This window comes from Penicillium coprophilum (genome assembly GCF_028826855.1).
Source record: "Penicillium coprophilum strain IBT 35676 chromosome Unknown utg000005l_segment0_segment0, whole genome shotgun sequence".
Classification (NCBI taxonomy): domain Eukaryota; kingdom Fungi; phylum Ascomycota; class Eurotiomycetes; order Eurotiales; family Aspergillaceae; genus Penicillium; species Penicillium coprophilum.
The window spans coordinates 1,943,081-1,956,956 of NW_026622724.1; the positions used below are offsets into that span (position 1 = coordinate 1,943,081).

The 13,876-nt window shown below is 49.5% G+C and overlaps 5 protein-coding genes across 5 annotated transcripts; 2 read left to right on the forward strand and 3 right to left on the reverse strand.

Annotated features, from left to right (window-relative positions):
- Positions 1-81: 81 nt before the first annotated feature.
- On the reverse strand, positions 82-3,547 carry N7500_008320 (transcription factor domain-containing protein; the record flags this gene model as incomplete). Its single annotated transcript, XM_056679464.1, has 4 exons — positions 82-1,921; positions 1,989-3,194; positions 3,255-3,321; positions 3,439-3,547. The coding sequence occupies 4 exons, from the start codon at positions 3,545-3,547 to the stop codon at positions 82-84; spliced, it is 3,222 nt and encodes a 1,073-aa protein (XP_056529836.1).
- A 1,252-nt stretch (positions 3,548-4,799) lies between these two features.
- N7500_008321 (glutaredoxin family protein) lies at positions 4,800-5,126 on the reverse strand (the record flags this gene model as incomplete). Its single annotated transcript, XM_056679465.1, has 1 exon — positions 4,800-5,126. The coding sequence occupies one exon, from the start codon at positions 5,124-5,126 to the stop codon at positions 4,800-4,802; it is 327 nt and encodes a 108-aa protein (XP_056529837.1).
- Positions 5,127-5,352: 226 nt separating this feature from the next.
- On the forward strand, positions 5,353-6,519 carry N7500_008322 (cysteine and histidine-rich domain-containing protein; the record flags this gene model as incomplete). Its single annotated transcript, XM_056679466.1, has 3 exons — positions 5,353-5,458; positions 5,610-6,126; positions 6,207-6,519. The coding sequence occupies 3 exons, from the start codon at positions 5,353-5,355 to the stop codon at positions 6,517-6,519; spliced, it is 936 nt and encodes a 311-aa protein (XP_056529838.1).
- Positions 6,520-7,969: 1,450 nt separating this feature from the next.
- Positions 7,970-9,559, forward strand: N7500_008323 (putative ethanolamine kinase; the record flags this gene model as incomplete). The annotated part of the gene is made up of 5 exons (XM_056679467.1): positions 7,970-8,149; positions 8,233-8,344; positions 8,469-8,890; positions 8,968-9,314; positions 9,385-9,559. The coding sequence occupies 5 exons, from the start codon at positions 7,970-7,972 to the stop codon at positions 9,557-9,559; spliced, it is 1,236 nt and encodes a 411-aa protein (XP_056529839.1).
- Positions 9,560-10,402: 843 nt separating this feature from the next.
- N7500_008324 (NRPS-like enzyme) lies at positions 10,403-13,624 on the reverse strand (the record flags this gene model as incomplete). The annotated part of the gene is made up of 1 exon (XM_056679468.1): positions 10,403-13,624. The coding sequence occupies one exon, from the start codon at positions 13,622-13,624 to the stop codon at positions 10,403-10,405; it is 3,222 nt and encodes a 1,073-aa protein (XP_056529840.1).
- Positions 13,625-13,876: the final 252 nt, after the last annotated feature.

Sequence of the window (13,876 nt, forward strand, 5' to 3'; positions counted from 1 at the left end):
AAAAGAAAGACAACTTCATTTGCCATACTACATACAAATATCATACAGAGGTAGAAGTAAGATTTCATGAAATGGTCTTTTTTACTCCGCGCCATCCATATCGCAGGGTAGGCTCTCAAGCCAGCCAAACGTCATTCTACGACCCGATATCTTATCGTTGATTGGTCGCCCCTTAGTAAGCCTCTCAAAGGGAATGTCAATTCCCAATCGAGTGTAGATACGGCACCATACATCGCGCCGAAAAGTGAGGTCGCGGTCACAAAGAACGCCATCCCCAGATACAGATTGTAGCCTTACGAGACCGAGGACATTGCGGCACCGCTCGATGCGCTGCTTGAGCATTGGTGCCTGCTCGCACTTTTCCTGATAATGGCGTAACAAAATGTCAATCTGACGGATATCCTTCGCCATCAGGGTCATAGATCTCTCGACTGGAGCTGTTGGGGATGCAAGATGTTGGGTTCCGTCTTTGAGACACGGGATGTTCGTGGCCGCAATCAGAACAAGGCCAGCAGCGTAGAGGTATTCCAGCATTTCACACTTAGCATGGTCATCATCTTCCTTTTGAAAGGAGGCAGAAAGCGTTTCCACAATGTCCTGCGAAGCGACAAGACATTTGATTGCGCCATGGTACACCATAGCGAGAAGAACAGACGAGTTCACCGAGTCCATTTCTTTGCCAGTGATATGAGGAGTCTTTTCACAGGCACACGCATTGGAAAATCGCAAGGCTAGTATCAAGAATGGCCGGTGCTGACGAAGTCGGAAGTAAACATAGCGTAGATGAGCGAGAAGAGACATGCGGCACATGCTAGGGTTTTTCTCGGTGGCAAATTCGATGTTAGCTCCTTTCCATTCCAGACATTTTGGTAGACCGTTGTACCAGCTAGACAAACTTTCGTTCAGATCCTGAAATGGACCTAGGTCGACGACGGAAAACCATTTAATGGGGCATTCCATGCGAGTCACACGTAGATTGTTTTCAACAGTGATCAGGTCATCGGTGTGCTTCAAAAGCGATGCACAAGCAATGAAGAAACAGGATGCCATGAGTGATTTTCTCTCGCCAGATGATCCAATAGTAGTCTCCATGTACGACTGCATCGGCATTGGTGAAATGTGAAAAACATCCAGACACTGATTGACAACACCAAACTGAAGGGCGAGAAACAGTTTCTTCATCCATAAATACTGCCATGTAACCCTGACCTGTTCCAGCGATTGTTTGTCGACGACAAGGCGACCACCATACATCGTGTGCATCTCAAGCGATTCCGCTTCGTCAATAGCCAGAGATAGGATGTTCCGGCTCTTTTTCAGATCCCCAACCATGTGGAGATACTCGATTTGAAGGATCCGTCGGTAGAAGTATTGAAGCGATGGGGTGTTTTCTTCGGCCCTAAGTTTGGAAACAGCGGCATCGTTCCATTTTTGGCCTTCCCAAAGGCTCCTTTCACGAGTGAGATGACAGGCGACTGCAAGACAAAAGCCGAGAATCGGATCAATCAGTTTGGGTGTCAGCTTGCCATGGTTCACAGCCATGGCAAAGGCCATTTTCAATTCGTCGAGATCAAGAACAGGCAGTAAATGAACATGCTTGACAAGGAAAATCTTCCAGAGCATCTTCGGGATTTCAGAGGCGAGTGGTTTGCTACTAGAAGCAGCACTCTTTAGAATGGGGGCAAGAGCATCGTTGTAGTTGGACAACTGGGTGCCAGAAGCAGCCTCCTTAGGAGTCTGAGGGGTGAAGTCGTTGGAGTTGGACGACTGGGTGCCAGAAGCAGTCCTCTTTGGAGATGGGGCAATGGTGTTGTTAGACTGACTGCCAGAGGCGGGACGTTTCTTGGACCCGGACTGCATGGTAGGCGACGCAGCAGTGTCGCTGGATTGCGACGACTGGCTCCTAGGCACAATCTCTTTCCTGATTTTGCGTTTCAAGTTTGTTACAGGAATCATGGTGTCATCAATCAAATCAATGGATTCCAAACTTGATATGGATAAAGATGGATGATGAGAAGGTGAAAGAGGAGGATGAGTTGATGGATGAAGAGAGGAGAAAGGAGAAAGATGGGTTGGTGAAGAAGACCGAGAGAGGCGGGGGGGTTTGTTTACGAGTTGGCCGCGATGGTGATCCTGGCGTGTACGAGGAAGGCACGCGTGGGGAGGTGGGTTTGGGTGGCTCCTTCCTTGTTGAGGTCGAAGTTTCTGCTTTGATGCCTGGACTGTCCAAGTTGGTATTGGCGATATCTCCGGCAGGGTCTAAAAGCTCCGCAAATTTCCTACAGTTCGCACGACTCAGCTTGGAACTGGTCGATATAGCTGTAAGGAGATGGTTACGGAGAAATCCAATACGTGTGTCTTTCTCGTCGAGGCCATAGGCATCAGGATGAGACGTGATTTTGCCTAGGCGATGGAGGAACAGAGAGTTATGGTTGGCTGTCGGTTCCGCCGATGTGCTTGACAGGCACTCTTCAACGCACATAATGCGCTCTTGCATCCTCTTCTCCTCTGGGCTCATCAATGGCCCATACACGAAGTTCTCAAAGCGACTGAGAAGAGCACGAGAGCATCGACCACCCTTTTCCAACTTGCTCAATGCAACTTCCATGAGATCATCTTCTTCACGCCACTCGTCATTCAATTGGGTATCCCCCAATCGGGAATCCGCAGGCTCGGTGCTTATAGATCCAGAACTTGGACGTTCGATCTTGGCTTTCTTTAGAAGCTTTATGATGTTGCGTAGAGGCCCTGCTGCAAGATTGCGATGCTTCATTCTCTGGACGTTGATCTCGGTGGTTAAGTTGCACCGCAGCTCCGTTTCATCTTGATGCATAGTTGGAGAGATACTGCGCATACGGGATGGGGGTATCGGTCTACTTCCACTGGGCATACCGGTACCAAATGGTGTGACCTGACCTCGCGCTAGCGCAGATTGTCTAGCGGGGCTTCCAGACCCAAGTTCGGATATCTTCTGCCGCTTCGCGGGAGGCTGCTGGGGCATTTGCGTCTGCTGGGCGTGGCTGGAATCATTTTGGATGGGTGATTCAATCACAGGATTGACAACTTCAGTTCTCTCAGAAGGACTGTCCGCATTTCTTGGTCTTTTGTCACCCGTTGCGAGTAGAACAGAGGCATTATTGAAAATTGGCCCTGAGAATGGAGCACCAGTCTTTGGGGTCATTTTGTTCCCAGAACTAGGTGATATAAGATCAGTCATTTTGATTCAGTCAAGCCGACAATTTGGACAAACATACACTGGAAATGCCACAGAAGGGTATGAGCATTCAGCTTCAAAGCCCATACTCTGGCAACTCTGGCAAACTATGTAAATAGTCAGCCATCAATGCACTTGCACTTGCCGTTGCCTCCTCAATCCATGAAAGAGCTAACCTGGTTTAGTGCGGTCGCAACGCCTATGCCTTGACTTGCATTTCGTACAAGGATGCCCCAGCGGGTGGTTTGACGGTGCTGAATAGGTCGTTGGCAATGCATCTGGTGGTGACAGCGAGATGTCGGCGCCATTACCCACTGACGTTTGATCAGCCATTGTTAGTTCAATTCAATGCATCAGTTGATAGAAAGATAAGTTCTGCAAATGTAACATTATTAGTCTGTATTGCTCAGACTTGGGACCATAGAGTCGGCCTAGCTGGTTTGGCAGTGGCTTGATAGAGACCGTAGCCACAAAGCCAGCAACAATGAGTAATTTGAGAAAATCACTCACTATTATCAAATTGAAATTTATGAAGTGATCAAATGAAACTGAATAGATTGAACATGTCAGTTGTTGGTTGGTTCGCGAAGTACATATGGTTCGCGGTGAACTGAGGGTGACCATTTGCATATAATGTGAAAGATGTTACGCCAGCACCACCGATGGGATTGAAGAACTGCTTACCGAGTATTTGAATAATATGTTGTTCTGGAATGCTTTACCAACAAATAATTGATGAAAACGCGAAAAAGGCGCGTGGCAAAGCCACGGGAATCACAATGCAGACGGCTATGAAGCTCAGTTCGTAATGAGAAATTCTGAAGCGAAACAAGAGCTTAATATCAAGTCTAAGCTCACCGCATCCAATCAGATGCCTTGGAGAATATGTCGCATCTTCCTGTTAATGACGATGATATCAGCAAAGAGCTATCAACGAGTAGTAGTAGGGGTCGGGTAGGGGTAGTTATTGCTTTACCGCCTTAGCCATCCATCTATACTAAAAACTAAATGACTCGCGATGCCTCGGTATTAGCCCTCAGTTACTCTTTACAAATAAAAAAAGGAAATGAAAAGTGTGTGTATATGAGGCTAAATTTTTGAATCATCAGTCGACTCTAATTGCAGATGAGAGAAAACAAATGACTTGTGGCGAGTACCACAAAACGGGTGTATCAAACAGCCAAGACTGGTCAATTTGGAAAGCAAAAGTAATTGGAACTACGGATCAAGTGTATAATTGCGGCATCATTACCTCCCTGGCAAAAGGAGTCACGCATGATATACGCTAGTAGGGCACCTAGACACATCTTAGGTGTATCTGCCGTCATCCACTGATGGTCAAAGATAGTTCAAATATATACAGAAGTATACCGAACCATGTGGAAAAGTGAGACAAATATAGATCCTGCAGCAGAGCTGAGGAGTCAAGTATGCAGAGATAACGCAATGAGGGCTAGGTGCACTAGTGTGTCGGTATCACGATGTTGATGTCTTCGTATAGAGCGCAGGTGTGCCGTACGCCGTTCCAGTGAACCATGGTGTTCGGTATATTTGCACATATCATGTACAAAGATAATATATTTAATCAGGGCTGCGCTTGCTCTGCTTCATCTACCGAGCGCTCGACTTCTTGCTCTGTCCATCGGTGGAACAATTTGCGCGCGTCAGAGAGATCGGCCTCCTTGGGCAATCCATTGTGGACTGACTGAATGTGCAGAACGGGGACATCAAACTCGTAAACATCCTTCCATGCTTTGTTCCCAAGTTGCATGATATCCGCTTCGACATATTCGAAGGAGCGCCGTTTCTGGAGCTTGAGCACGGTGTTTTTCGCGGTGTCGCAAAGGCCACAGCCTGCACGTGTGAACAGCGTCAAGCGGGCTGAACCGAGAAGGACACGCGTAGGGAACATTGAGAAACAACGTGTCAATTTTGTATGCACGAAATGAATTGAACGGAATTTCGAGATGGCCGGTGCTGGGACGCGAATGCGGTCAGAAAGTTCTCCGCGATGGAACATTCGAGCTTCCCCGCTAAACCCTATTAGGAAGCCTGCGCCATTCTGCCCAGAACACATTACAATCTCCTCTCTCAACTCAGTCACGTCAATTCCCTTATAATTTGTTTTATCATACATCATGGCAGGAAAGTGTGTCCACAAAGCGTGTGGGAAAACCTTCACCGACCCCGAGGAGGAATGCGTGTACCATCCGGGTCCCCCAGTGTTCCACGAGGGGCAGAAAGGTAAGTACCTTGGTGTTCAAGCTATGCCAGATCTGTGTTCCATGAGTCCACCAAGGGTTCACGGTGGACCATTGCGGCAACGCAATGTGATACCTGATCTTGTCGATTCATTCTAAGACATTTCTATCCTGCGACACCGCTAACTTCTCAGGCTGGAAATGTTGCAAGCCCCGCGTCTTGACCTTTGAGGAATTCCTCGCCATCCCGCCATGCACAACCGGCAAGCATTCCACCATCGACGACACACCCACGCCTGAGCCCTCCAAGGCTGAAGAAGTCATTGCTCCTCAGCCGACTGAGCAGAAGAAGTCCGAGCGGCCACCCATCTCCGCTACTCCCACTATCGCAACCGCGGCGCCGCCTGCGAAACCAGTCATCGAAGAGCCAGAATCCGATGACCCTGATGCGGAGATCCCGGCTAACGCAACATGTCGTCGGAAGGGTTGCGGTGCGTCCTACACCGGATCGACTGCTCGTGATGAGGAGAAGTGCATTCATCACCCCGGCCAGCCGGTCTTCCACGAGGGCAGCAAGGGGTGGTCCTGCTGCAAACGCCGGGTGCTCGAATTCGATGAGTTCCTGAAGATCCCCGGCTGTACAGAGAAGACGAAGCACTTGTTTGTTGGCAAGGCCAAGCCTCCGGGTGAAGAGAAGGTGGACACAGTCAGGTGCGTACACGATAAAACAGGCGGACCAGCTATATTTTGTTCTTGAAAACCGCAGGCTGACATGTTTTGACATTTTATAGAAACGATTTCTACCAGACTCCCACCGCCGTCAACGTCTCCCTTTACCTTAAGAAGATTGACAAGCAACGAGCCAAGGTCGAATTTGCCCCCAACTCGATTATCTTCGACCTTCCTACCACAGACAACAAGCGCTACAGGGATACATATAACCTCTTCGCGCCGATTGATGCGGAGAAGTCAACTTTCCGCGTGTTGGGCACCAAGCTAGATTTGAATCTGGTCAAGGCCGACGGTACTAGCTGGCCGGTGTTGCGCAGCGACGACAAATGGACTGGAGAGCGCATCCAGGTTGGCAACGCTGGACATGCATGATTGGGGACATGTAAAAAGCTACACGATAGAAATTTTCAAAAGTTATGACGATGATGACAATTGAGATGGCTTCAGCAGTACGGAGTACATGTAGCTTAACGGGAACCGGTGGAACATCGCGTGAGGCATCCGGCATGCCGACAGCCAATATCTCGGCAAGCAAAATCCAAGCATTCTAGATTTTGCCTTGGCTTGAAACGGCATCACAATAGCCAATTCCGAACTATTGAGGCTTCTAAGACCATTATGTGATAAACTTGTACATGAAAGTACCCAGTTTACACAGAAAGCCAATTACGAGTTGATGACCGCGAGATATCCAATGTTAAGATAGTTGCGATCCCTGATCCAGTTTCAAGATCAGAGACAACCTAGACAAACTCAGACCACATAGAAGTGACTGAAGAAAATGGTATGTGACGCCCTCTCCACAGCTAGCACCCATGGGGCTTCCCGAAGGATACCCTAGCATAGCCATAAAGTGATTGGGAAAAAGAGAGACGCCTTTACTCTCCAGGGCCGGGAACGGAAGAAAACCCAGATTGACCGAAGCCATGGATAACCCTCAGCAAGCCACTTTGTGGAGCCCCGTTGAAATTTACATTAAGTTATGTAAACCTCTACTGATGATGGAGAGAAAAGAAAAAAGAGTAAAGGCGCGGGCGAGCAGGTCCCTTTTATGCGTTTGGGAGTCAAGATGCGCTAGAGCCGATTAGGCTTCGGTGAAAATATTTTTCCATTTCGTTGACTAATATTTTATTTTATGACTAATTCCGCCTTTTGTTGAGGGACTTCGTCGGATTTGGTAAGTAGGGTTATGAATCTCAGGGTTAGCTATCTTCATGTGACCCTCATTGATTTTCAAGGGTCTTGCATGTGATCGTCCCCGTGACTTGTACTTGGCAAGCAACAAGCAATCTACATCATACAGTGAAGATGATTTAGTACTACGCCACCAACTTGTAAAAAAAAAAATAAACAAAATGAGATGAAAATATTGTTTTACAGGTGTCCAACCTTCCAATAGGCTCATGTCTCAAAAGACCGAAACTTGAGACATTGATGTACAATTTGTAGTAGTGGCGGTGGACAAGGTTAAGTACCCAGCAGATAATCCCATCTTCCAATCACGGGTCGGGAGCACGAGACCTCCCCTCGCTCTCATTAACCTCCCCGCCATCGACAGTCAATTTCTCCCCTGAATTTTTGTTCTGCTTTCGTCACAATACAGAATCGGCCGTTTCACATTGTGCTCTACCTCTTTCTCTCATTGATCATTATTAGCACATTGCACTAGCAGCCTGGCCTTGTGCAATTGCCTATTGAATTCAAGGAGCTCATCATAGACATAGAGGCGGTGCCTCTGAGTGGACTAATCTTTCAATAGCACAAAACCTTTCAAACCAACTCGCCCCGCACCCCTTGTTCGATTCCCGCTACACTTCCCAACATGGGCTCAGCAGAGACTCAAGCGGCCACCTCGCCAGATTTCCGATACATTCCCCTATCATACAGCCATGCGGACTCCCAAGCGTCTGCTCTTAGGCTAATCCTGACACTCAACCCCGACTGGGAGGGTCCTGGCAACAACATTGAGTTCGTGCGATTCACCGACGGCATCACCAACACTGTCTGTCTCTCTTTCCCAGTGTCGCATCCCACAAGACAAGCAATAAGGCTGTCAGACTTCGACTGAGACTAATCGTTCCCTAGCTCCTGAAAATTATCAACTTGAGACCCGGCCTTACGCAAGAACAAATAGACAATGAGGCAGTACTGATGAGAGCGTACGGAAATGGCACAGAGATTCTCATAGACCGCGAAAGTACGAGCAAAATCCCCCGACTGAAAACATTCGTCAAAACCCCCGCTTCTCAAAGAAGAACAATGCCCCTCTGCGCCTTTCTTGCCCATTGCGACATATGCTGAAGTAGATCAATTATTCTTAGGAGAAACCAAGTCTCACGCGCTTCTGGCCAGCCGCGGTCTGGCTCCGCCTCTTCTCGCTCGATTCAAAAACGGCCTGCTCTACCGCTTCATCCGCGGCAGACCCTGCGGCCACCAGGATTTAGTCTCCCCGCCTATTTGGCGCGGTGTCGCCCGCCGCCTGGCGCAGTGGCACGCCATCCTACCTAGTAGCGGAGCCGAACCCAAGGACGCCCCTGTGGCCGAGATCACGGACGCCCATGATGATATTACCGTAATCAAGCCTCGACGCGGGGGCCCATCTATGTGGGCTGTGCTGCAGAGGTGGGTGCTTGCCTTGCCGGTCACCACTCCCGAGCAGCGTGCTCGCCGGTTGGATCTGCAAGCCGAGCTGCAATGGGTTTTGGAGATACTGGACGATGGGAAGGGCATCGGAGAAGACGGGGTATGTGACTCTCAGCATCGCTCCACTAGAATTGGGGATTTCGTTGTTGAATATACGGCTAATCGCAGAATTTCTAGTATGTCTTCTCACACTGCGATCTCCTCTGTGCCAACGTCATTGTCCTTCCAAGTGAAAACGGCGTCCCAGCCCCCGAAGACGGTATCGCGCCTGTCAACTTCATCGATTATGAGTATGCTGTCCCCGCGCCCGCGGCCTTTGATATCTCAAACCACCTTGCTGAGTGGGGTGGCTACGATTGCGATTACAATATGATGCCCACAAAGTCAGTTCGCCGTCAGTTCCTCACTGAGTACACAAAGAGCTACTGTGAACAGCGCGGTCTCGACGCGTCGTCCCAGGCTGAGATTGTCGACCGGCTGTACGAAGACGTTGACCGTTTCCGCGGCATTCCCGGTCTCTACTGGTGAGTTCAACGAACGAAATCGAGAAAAAAATCCACAGCTCAATGGTCTCATGCTAAAAACATCTTGTAGGGGCGTTTGGGCACTCATCCAAGCGCAGATCTCCCAAATCGATTTCGACTACGCCAGCTACGCTGAGACCCGTCTTGGCGAGTACTACGCGTGGAAGCGCGAGGTAGACGGAAGCCGCAAGCAAGCTGGCGAGAAAATTCCGCTGCGCGAGTCCCGGTGGGCGTCGGAGGCGTAAAGCCATTCACAATTCTTTCAGTCTAAATTCCGATCCCTCCTACTTCTATGAAACGACGAGAATCAATCCCTCGGCCCTTCAATTTCCCGAACAATATGTCAACGCTATCAATTCCCCATGATCTTGGCAAAACTCTTCCCACCCCTTTACCTTATTTTTGCAATTGCAAGAAATGCTCAACATGGCACTCCAGAAATTCAACAATATTCTCGGAGTCCTACGCCGAAACCGAATTTAACCAATGAATACAAATCAAAAGTTGTGGTCTTGGACGACCACAGACGAACGAGGTTGGACCGAGAGGTCCAACCCAGAAAATGAAGAGAAAGATAAAAATACAAGGCTCTACTCTGATTGTGGTGTAGAGCCGGAGCAAAAGTCTCAGGTATCTGTCGACATAGATGGTGGTTTATCTCTTTGCATGGCCCTTTTTTCTCGTGATCTTGTGTGTTGTCTTTCAACAACGTCATAGCTGGGGTGTTTAAAGGCTAATATGGTTTCTTATTTTTCATGTTTTCTCCTTTCAATCCAATGAATCTATTTCGAGGACAATTCACTTGTGTGGTATTCTAAATTGTACCTGTTCGGGGGATACTCTGAGGTTGAACTACATTGTACAAGGAATCTCTTACTCGACGCCAGTATCCTGAAAATAAGGTCGATTCTGCATTGGTGTGAACACAGAGCTGTTCTTCCTTTCATGGACATGATATCTAAATTCGAAATCGAAGTTGTGAAAATGTCAAAAATCAAAGTTGCCAACAAATCCCCAGAGAAATATATATCCGCCTTCAGTCTCAGATGTATATACACATGCTGCTCCAATATTCTGTATACGGTATTTCAGTCACCCAACGGACGCAACCATTCCCCAACCCATTTCTGAACCCAATGAGGCATCCTCCCCACCCCCGGAATATCCCGAAGCCTTTTACTGATTTCCGCCGTTCCTCGCGTATCCAAGACATTACCCGGCCCAGCACCAATCTCAGCAACAACACCTTCAAAAAATCCCAACAACTTAGCAGCCGGATTCCTCTCCAAAAGCCCCTCCAACTCACCCTCAGAATTCTCAATATCCACTCTCACCATCTGCACCCACGCAGACAAATCAACAAACGCAATCTCCTTCCCACTAATAAGAGAAAGCATCTCCGCAACAACAGGAGCAATAACCCCCCACGCCTCGGGATACAAATTCAACGGATGGAAGACATTAACAGACTGTCCCTGTCCACGAACAGCACCATCTGAGCCTTGCCAAAGCGCAAGATCAACCAAAACTTCCGCGAGTAAATCAACGGGCACCCAATCCACCCGTCCCAAAGTGGATCCTAGCGTCTCCGGCAACGCGCGCACTTGCAAAGAACTTCGCACCAAGCTCGGGAACCACTCGTTTCTATTCCAGAGGCCTGGCGAACGCGCCGCACCAGCTATCTGGCCGATGCGTGCGAACGACGCGTTTATCGAGCGCGTCTGTGTCGCGTGCGAGAGGAGGTGCTCGGCGATGTATTTGCTGTTTGCGTAGCCGTTCGGCGCGGGGTGGGTTGTTGTGATGAGCTCTTCGGGTGTTATTTGGGATGTTGTTTCATGGCCTAGAACTGAGCTGATGGAGGAGAGGAAGAAGAGGTGCGGGTTGTTGGGACTGGAGGTTGTGAGGTTGATGAGGTTTGTGATGGCGTGCAGATCGGGGGTGAAGGATGAGAGGGGGAGGTTGAAGTTTACTGTCCATGCGTTGTGGATTATCACGGTTGCGGTTTTTTGGAGAGTTTGGAGGGATTCTGTCGGGAGACCGAGGTCAGGTTGGGTGAGGTCGGCGTGCCAGAAGGTGACTTTGGAGGGATCGAGGGTCGAGTGGAGGTGGTAGAAGTTGCTTTTCTGTTGTTGGATTGTTCCGCTGTCTTTTTTGCGATTTAGACAGTGGATGTGCGATACAGATGGGTCGTTTAGTAAGGTGCTCAGGATGTATGTGCCTAAAGTCCCCGTTGAGCCGGTCAGCACGACGACCTGGGGCTGGATCGCCGTGTTGGACTGGACAATTGTCTTTGGTTTGATATTGTCTATTTTTTCTTTGAATTGCTCCAGAAGATTGTTTCGTTCTGCGAGCATTGCTTCCCTGCCTGCTGCTTGGATGACAGCATCGTCCTGGATGAGTCTGAGGGTGGCTTGCGTGAGAGCAGACAACGATGGGTTGAGGTATATCATATTGGGAGTAAACGAAGGTAGGTCAAGACCACGCTTGATACGGCGGGCAGTGGTGATGGTTTGCAGACTATCCAATCCGAGGGTGAAAAAGCTCTCAGCAGTGGAAACTTGATCTTCGCTCCAGCCAGTGACATCCACCAGGGACCGCTGGATGAAGTTCGACACTTCTTGAAGATTGCTGACGCGCACAGGCCCGCTCGTCTCGTTGTCTTCTCGTGCCGCCAGCTGATCAGCGCTTGCATACAGCGCATCTAGTTCGGGTGCGTAGAGAGCTAGAGTCCCCGCCCGCTGGACAGTGCCTTTCGCTGTCCGTGGCATGGGTTTCTCGGATGTCGTAAACAAGATGTGCGTCCGGACGAGTCGGGCATGTGCCGGACAAACACGATTTGCTTCCTCAATGCTGGGCCATATTTTCTCGATGGCAGCAGCTCGCTCACTTGGACCCATATCCCCATCACCACAGAAGTCAACAATGAGCGAGGCTTGGAAGCGATGAGTGCCTGCGACTATCACAGCTGAAACTTCAGGATTCGAGACGGCAATATGCTGCTCCATTGAAATAGGATTTGTTTTCTCCCCATTCAGGAAAACGATCACATCGTCCGCACGCGCGCTCCATCGCCACAAATCCGACTTTGTTGGGTCAGGGTGGCGCATCCACAGATCACGAGTGTAGTATTCTTGCTGACCGGGAAATATGGTAGATGGCAGCTGATGTGTTTCCCGCTCTGGCGTGTGGACTATCACTAGCTCATACTCATCTTCCGTGAAGGGTCGCATCTCGACTCCCAAGTCCGGGTGGAACTGGGTATATCGCCAGTCTCCACGAGGGTCCCTTTTCACTGAATGGATAGCACTGAGCATCCCTACCTCAGTCGCAGCATACTGGCCCACCAACTTTAGCTTTGACACCACTGTATCGCCAACATCCTGCGGTAGGTCGCCACCTACGTAGATGAGGTATTCCAGATGCTGGCTGCAGTAATCCAATAGGTCAGGTTGTTGGGCCAGCTCATGGACAACAGACGGCACGACCAAGGCGATTTCGAATGGGGTTTGTTTCCTGGCTTCGACCAGGGCTGCCGCGGTGGGGAGGCCACCCGACGTGGGTAAAATGATTGTCATACCGGCGGGAATTCCGAAGAACAGCAGGACAGCGAGTCCCCCCGCGTGGAAGGGCGGTAATGTCAGAAACATTCTCTTGCCCTGACTCCAACTGTGTTGCCCCTCAAAGTTCTCTGGCGGACTGAGGGCGACCATTCGCATGTGTCGAGTCGTAGTTTCAAATGTCCAAGAAATGGGCTTGGGAATACCGGTGGAACCGGATGTATGTATTGAGACTAATCTCGTACTCACATCGTCGGGATGAGTTTTGTGATATTCAAAATGAGGGTATTCGTTGGCTAGCAGCTCCTGCAGGCTCGGCACATCATACACTTCCAGAGGCATAGAGACATTCAACAAGTTTGTGATGGGCGGCGATCGGGGTGTTGTGGCAAGCACCTTGGAGCAATTCAGTGAGCGCAACAGGCTTTCGTGCGCAGCGAGACTGTTGCGAGGCGAGGTCAGAAACATACAGTATCCCGCCTTTACAGCCCCGATAACCAGAGCGGGATATCGTAGGTCATTTGGACCTATGTAAGTTAAAACATCCCCCTGTCCGGGGCCTAGTGTCTTGGTCAACCACCAGGCAACACCATTGATGGCATTTGCAAAGGCGCGATAGGTGATGGGGACGTAACCGTCATCATAGCTCGTGGGACATGCTGGATACTCCGCGTAGAGGGCGTCTGGTTTCACTCTCGCATAATGATCAATTGTGTGCGGTAGTAGCTCATTCTCTGGATAGAAATTGGGCATGATGATAAGTGATTTCAGACGTCGCTGGGAGTGTTACGAGGAGAACAAGGGTAGGGACAGAAATTATCATCAAGTTAATATCAAATATGTTGATCGTACCCACGCCTGGTGGTACATCCATATGTACATAGCTAGACCCATACAGAACACGATGTAACCAATGAGAAGTGTCCTTCTGTAGATCATCAAGGCGCCAAGGGCCCTTTCCATAGCTCTGGGGCCGCCCGAACTCCGTCAATTTTCAGGTCGGGC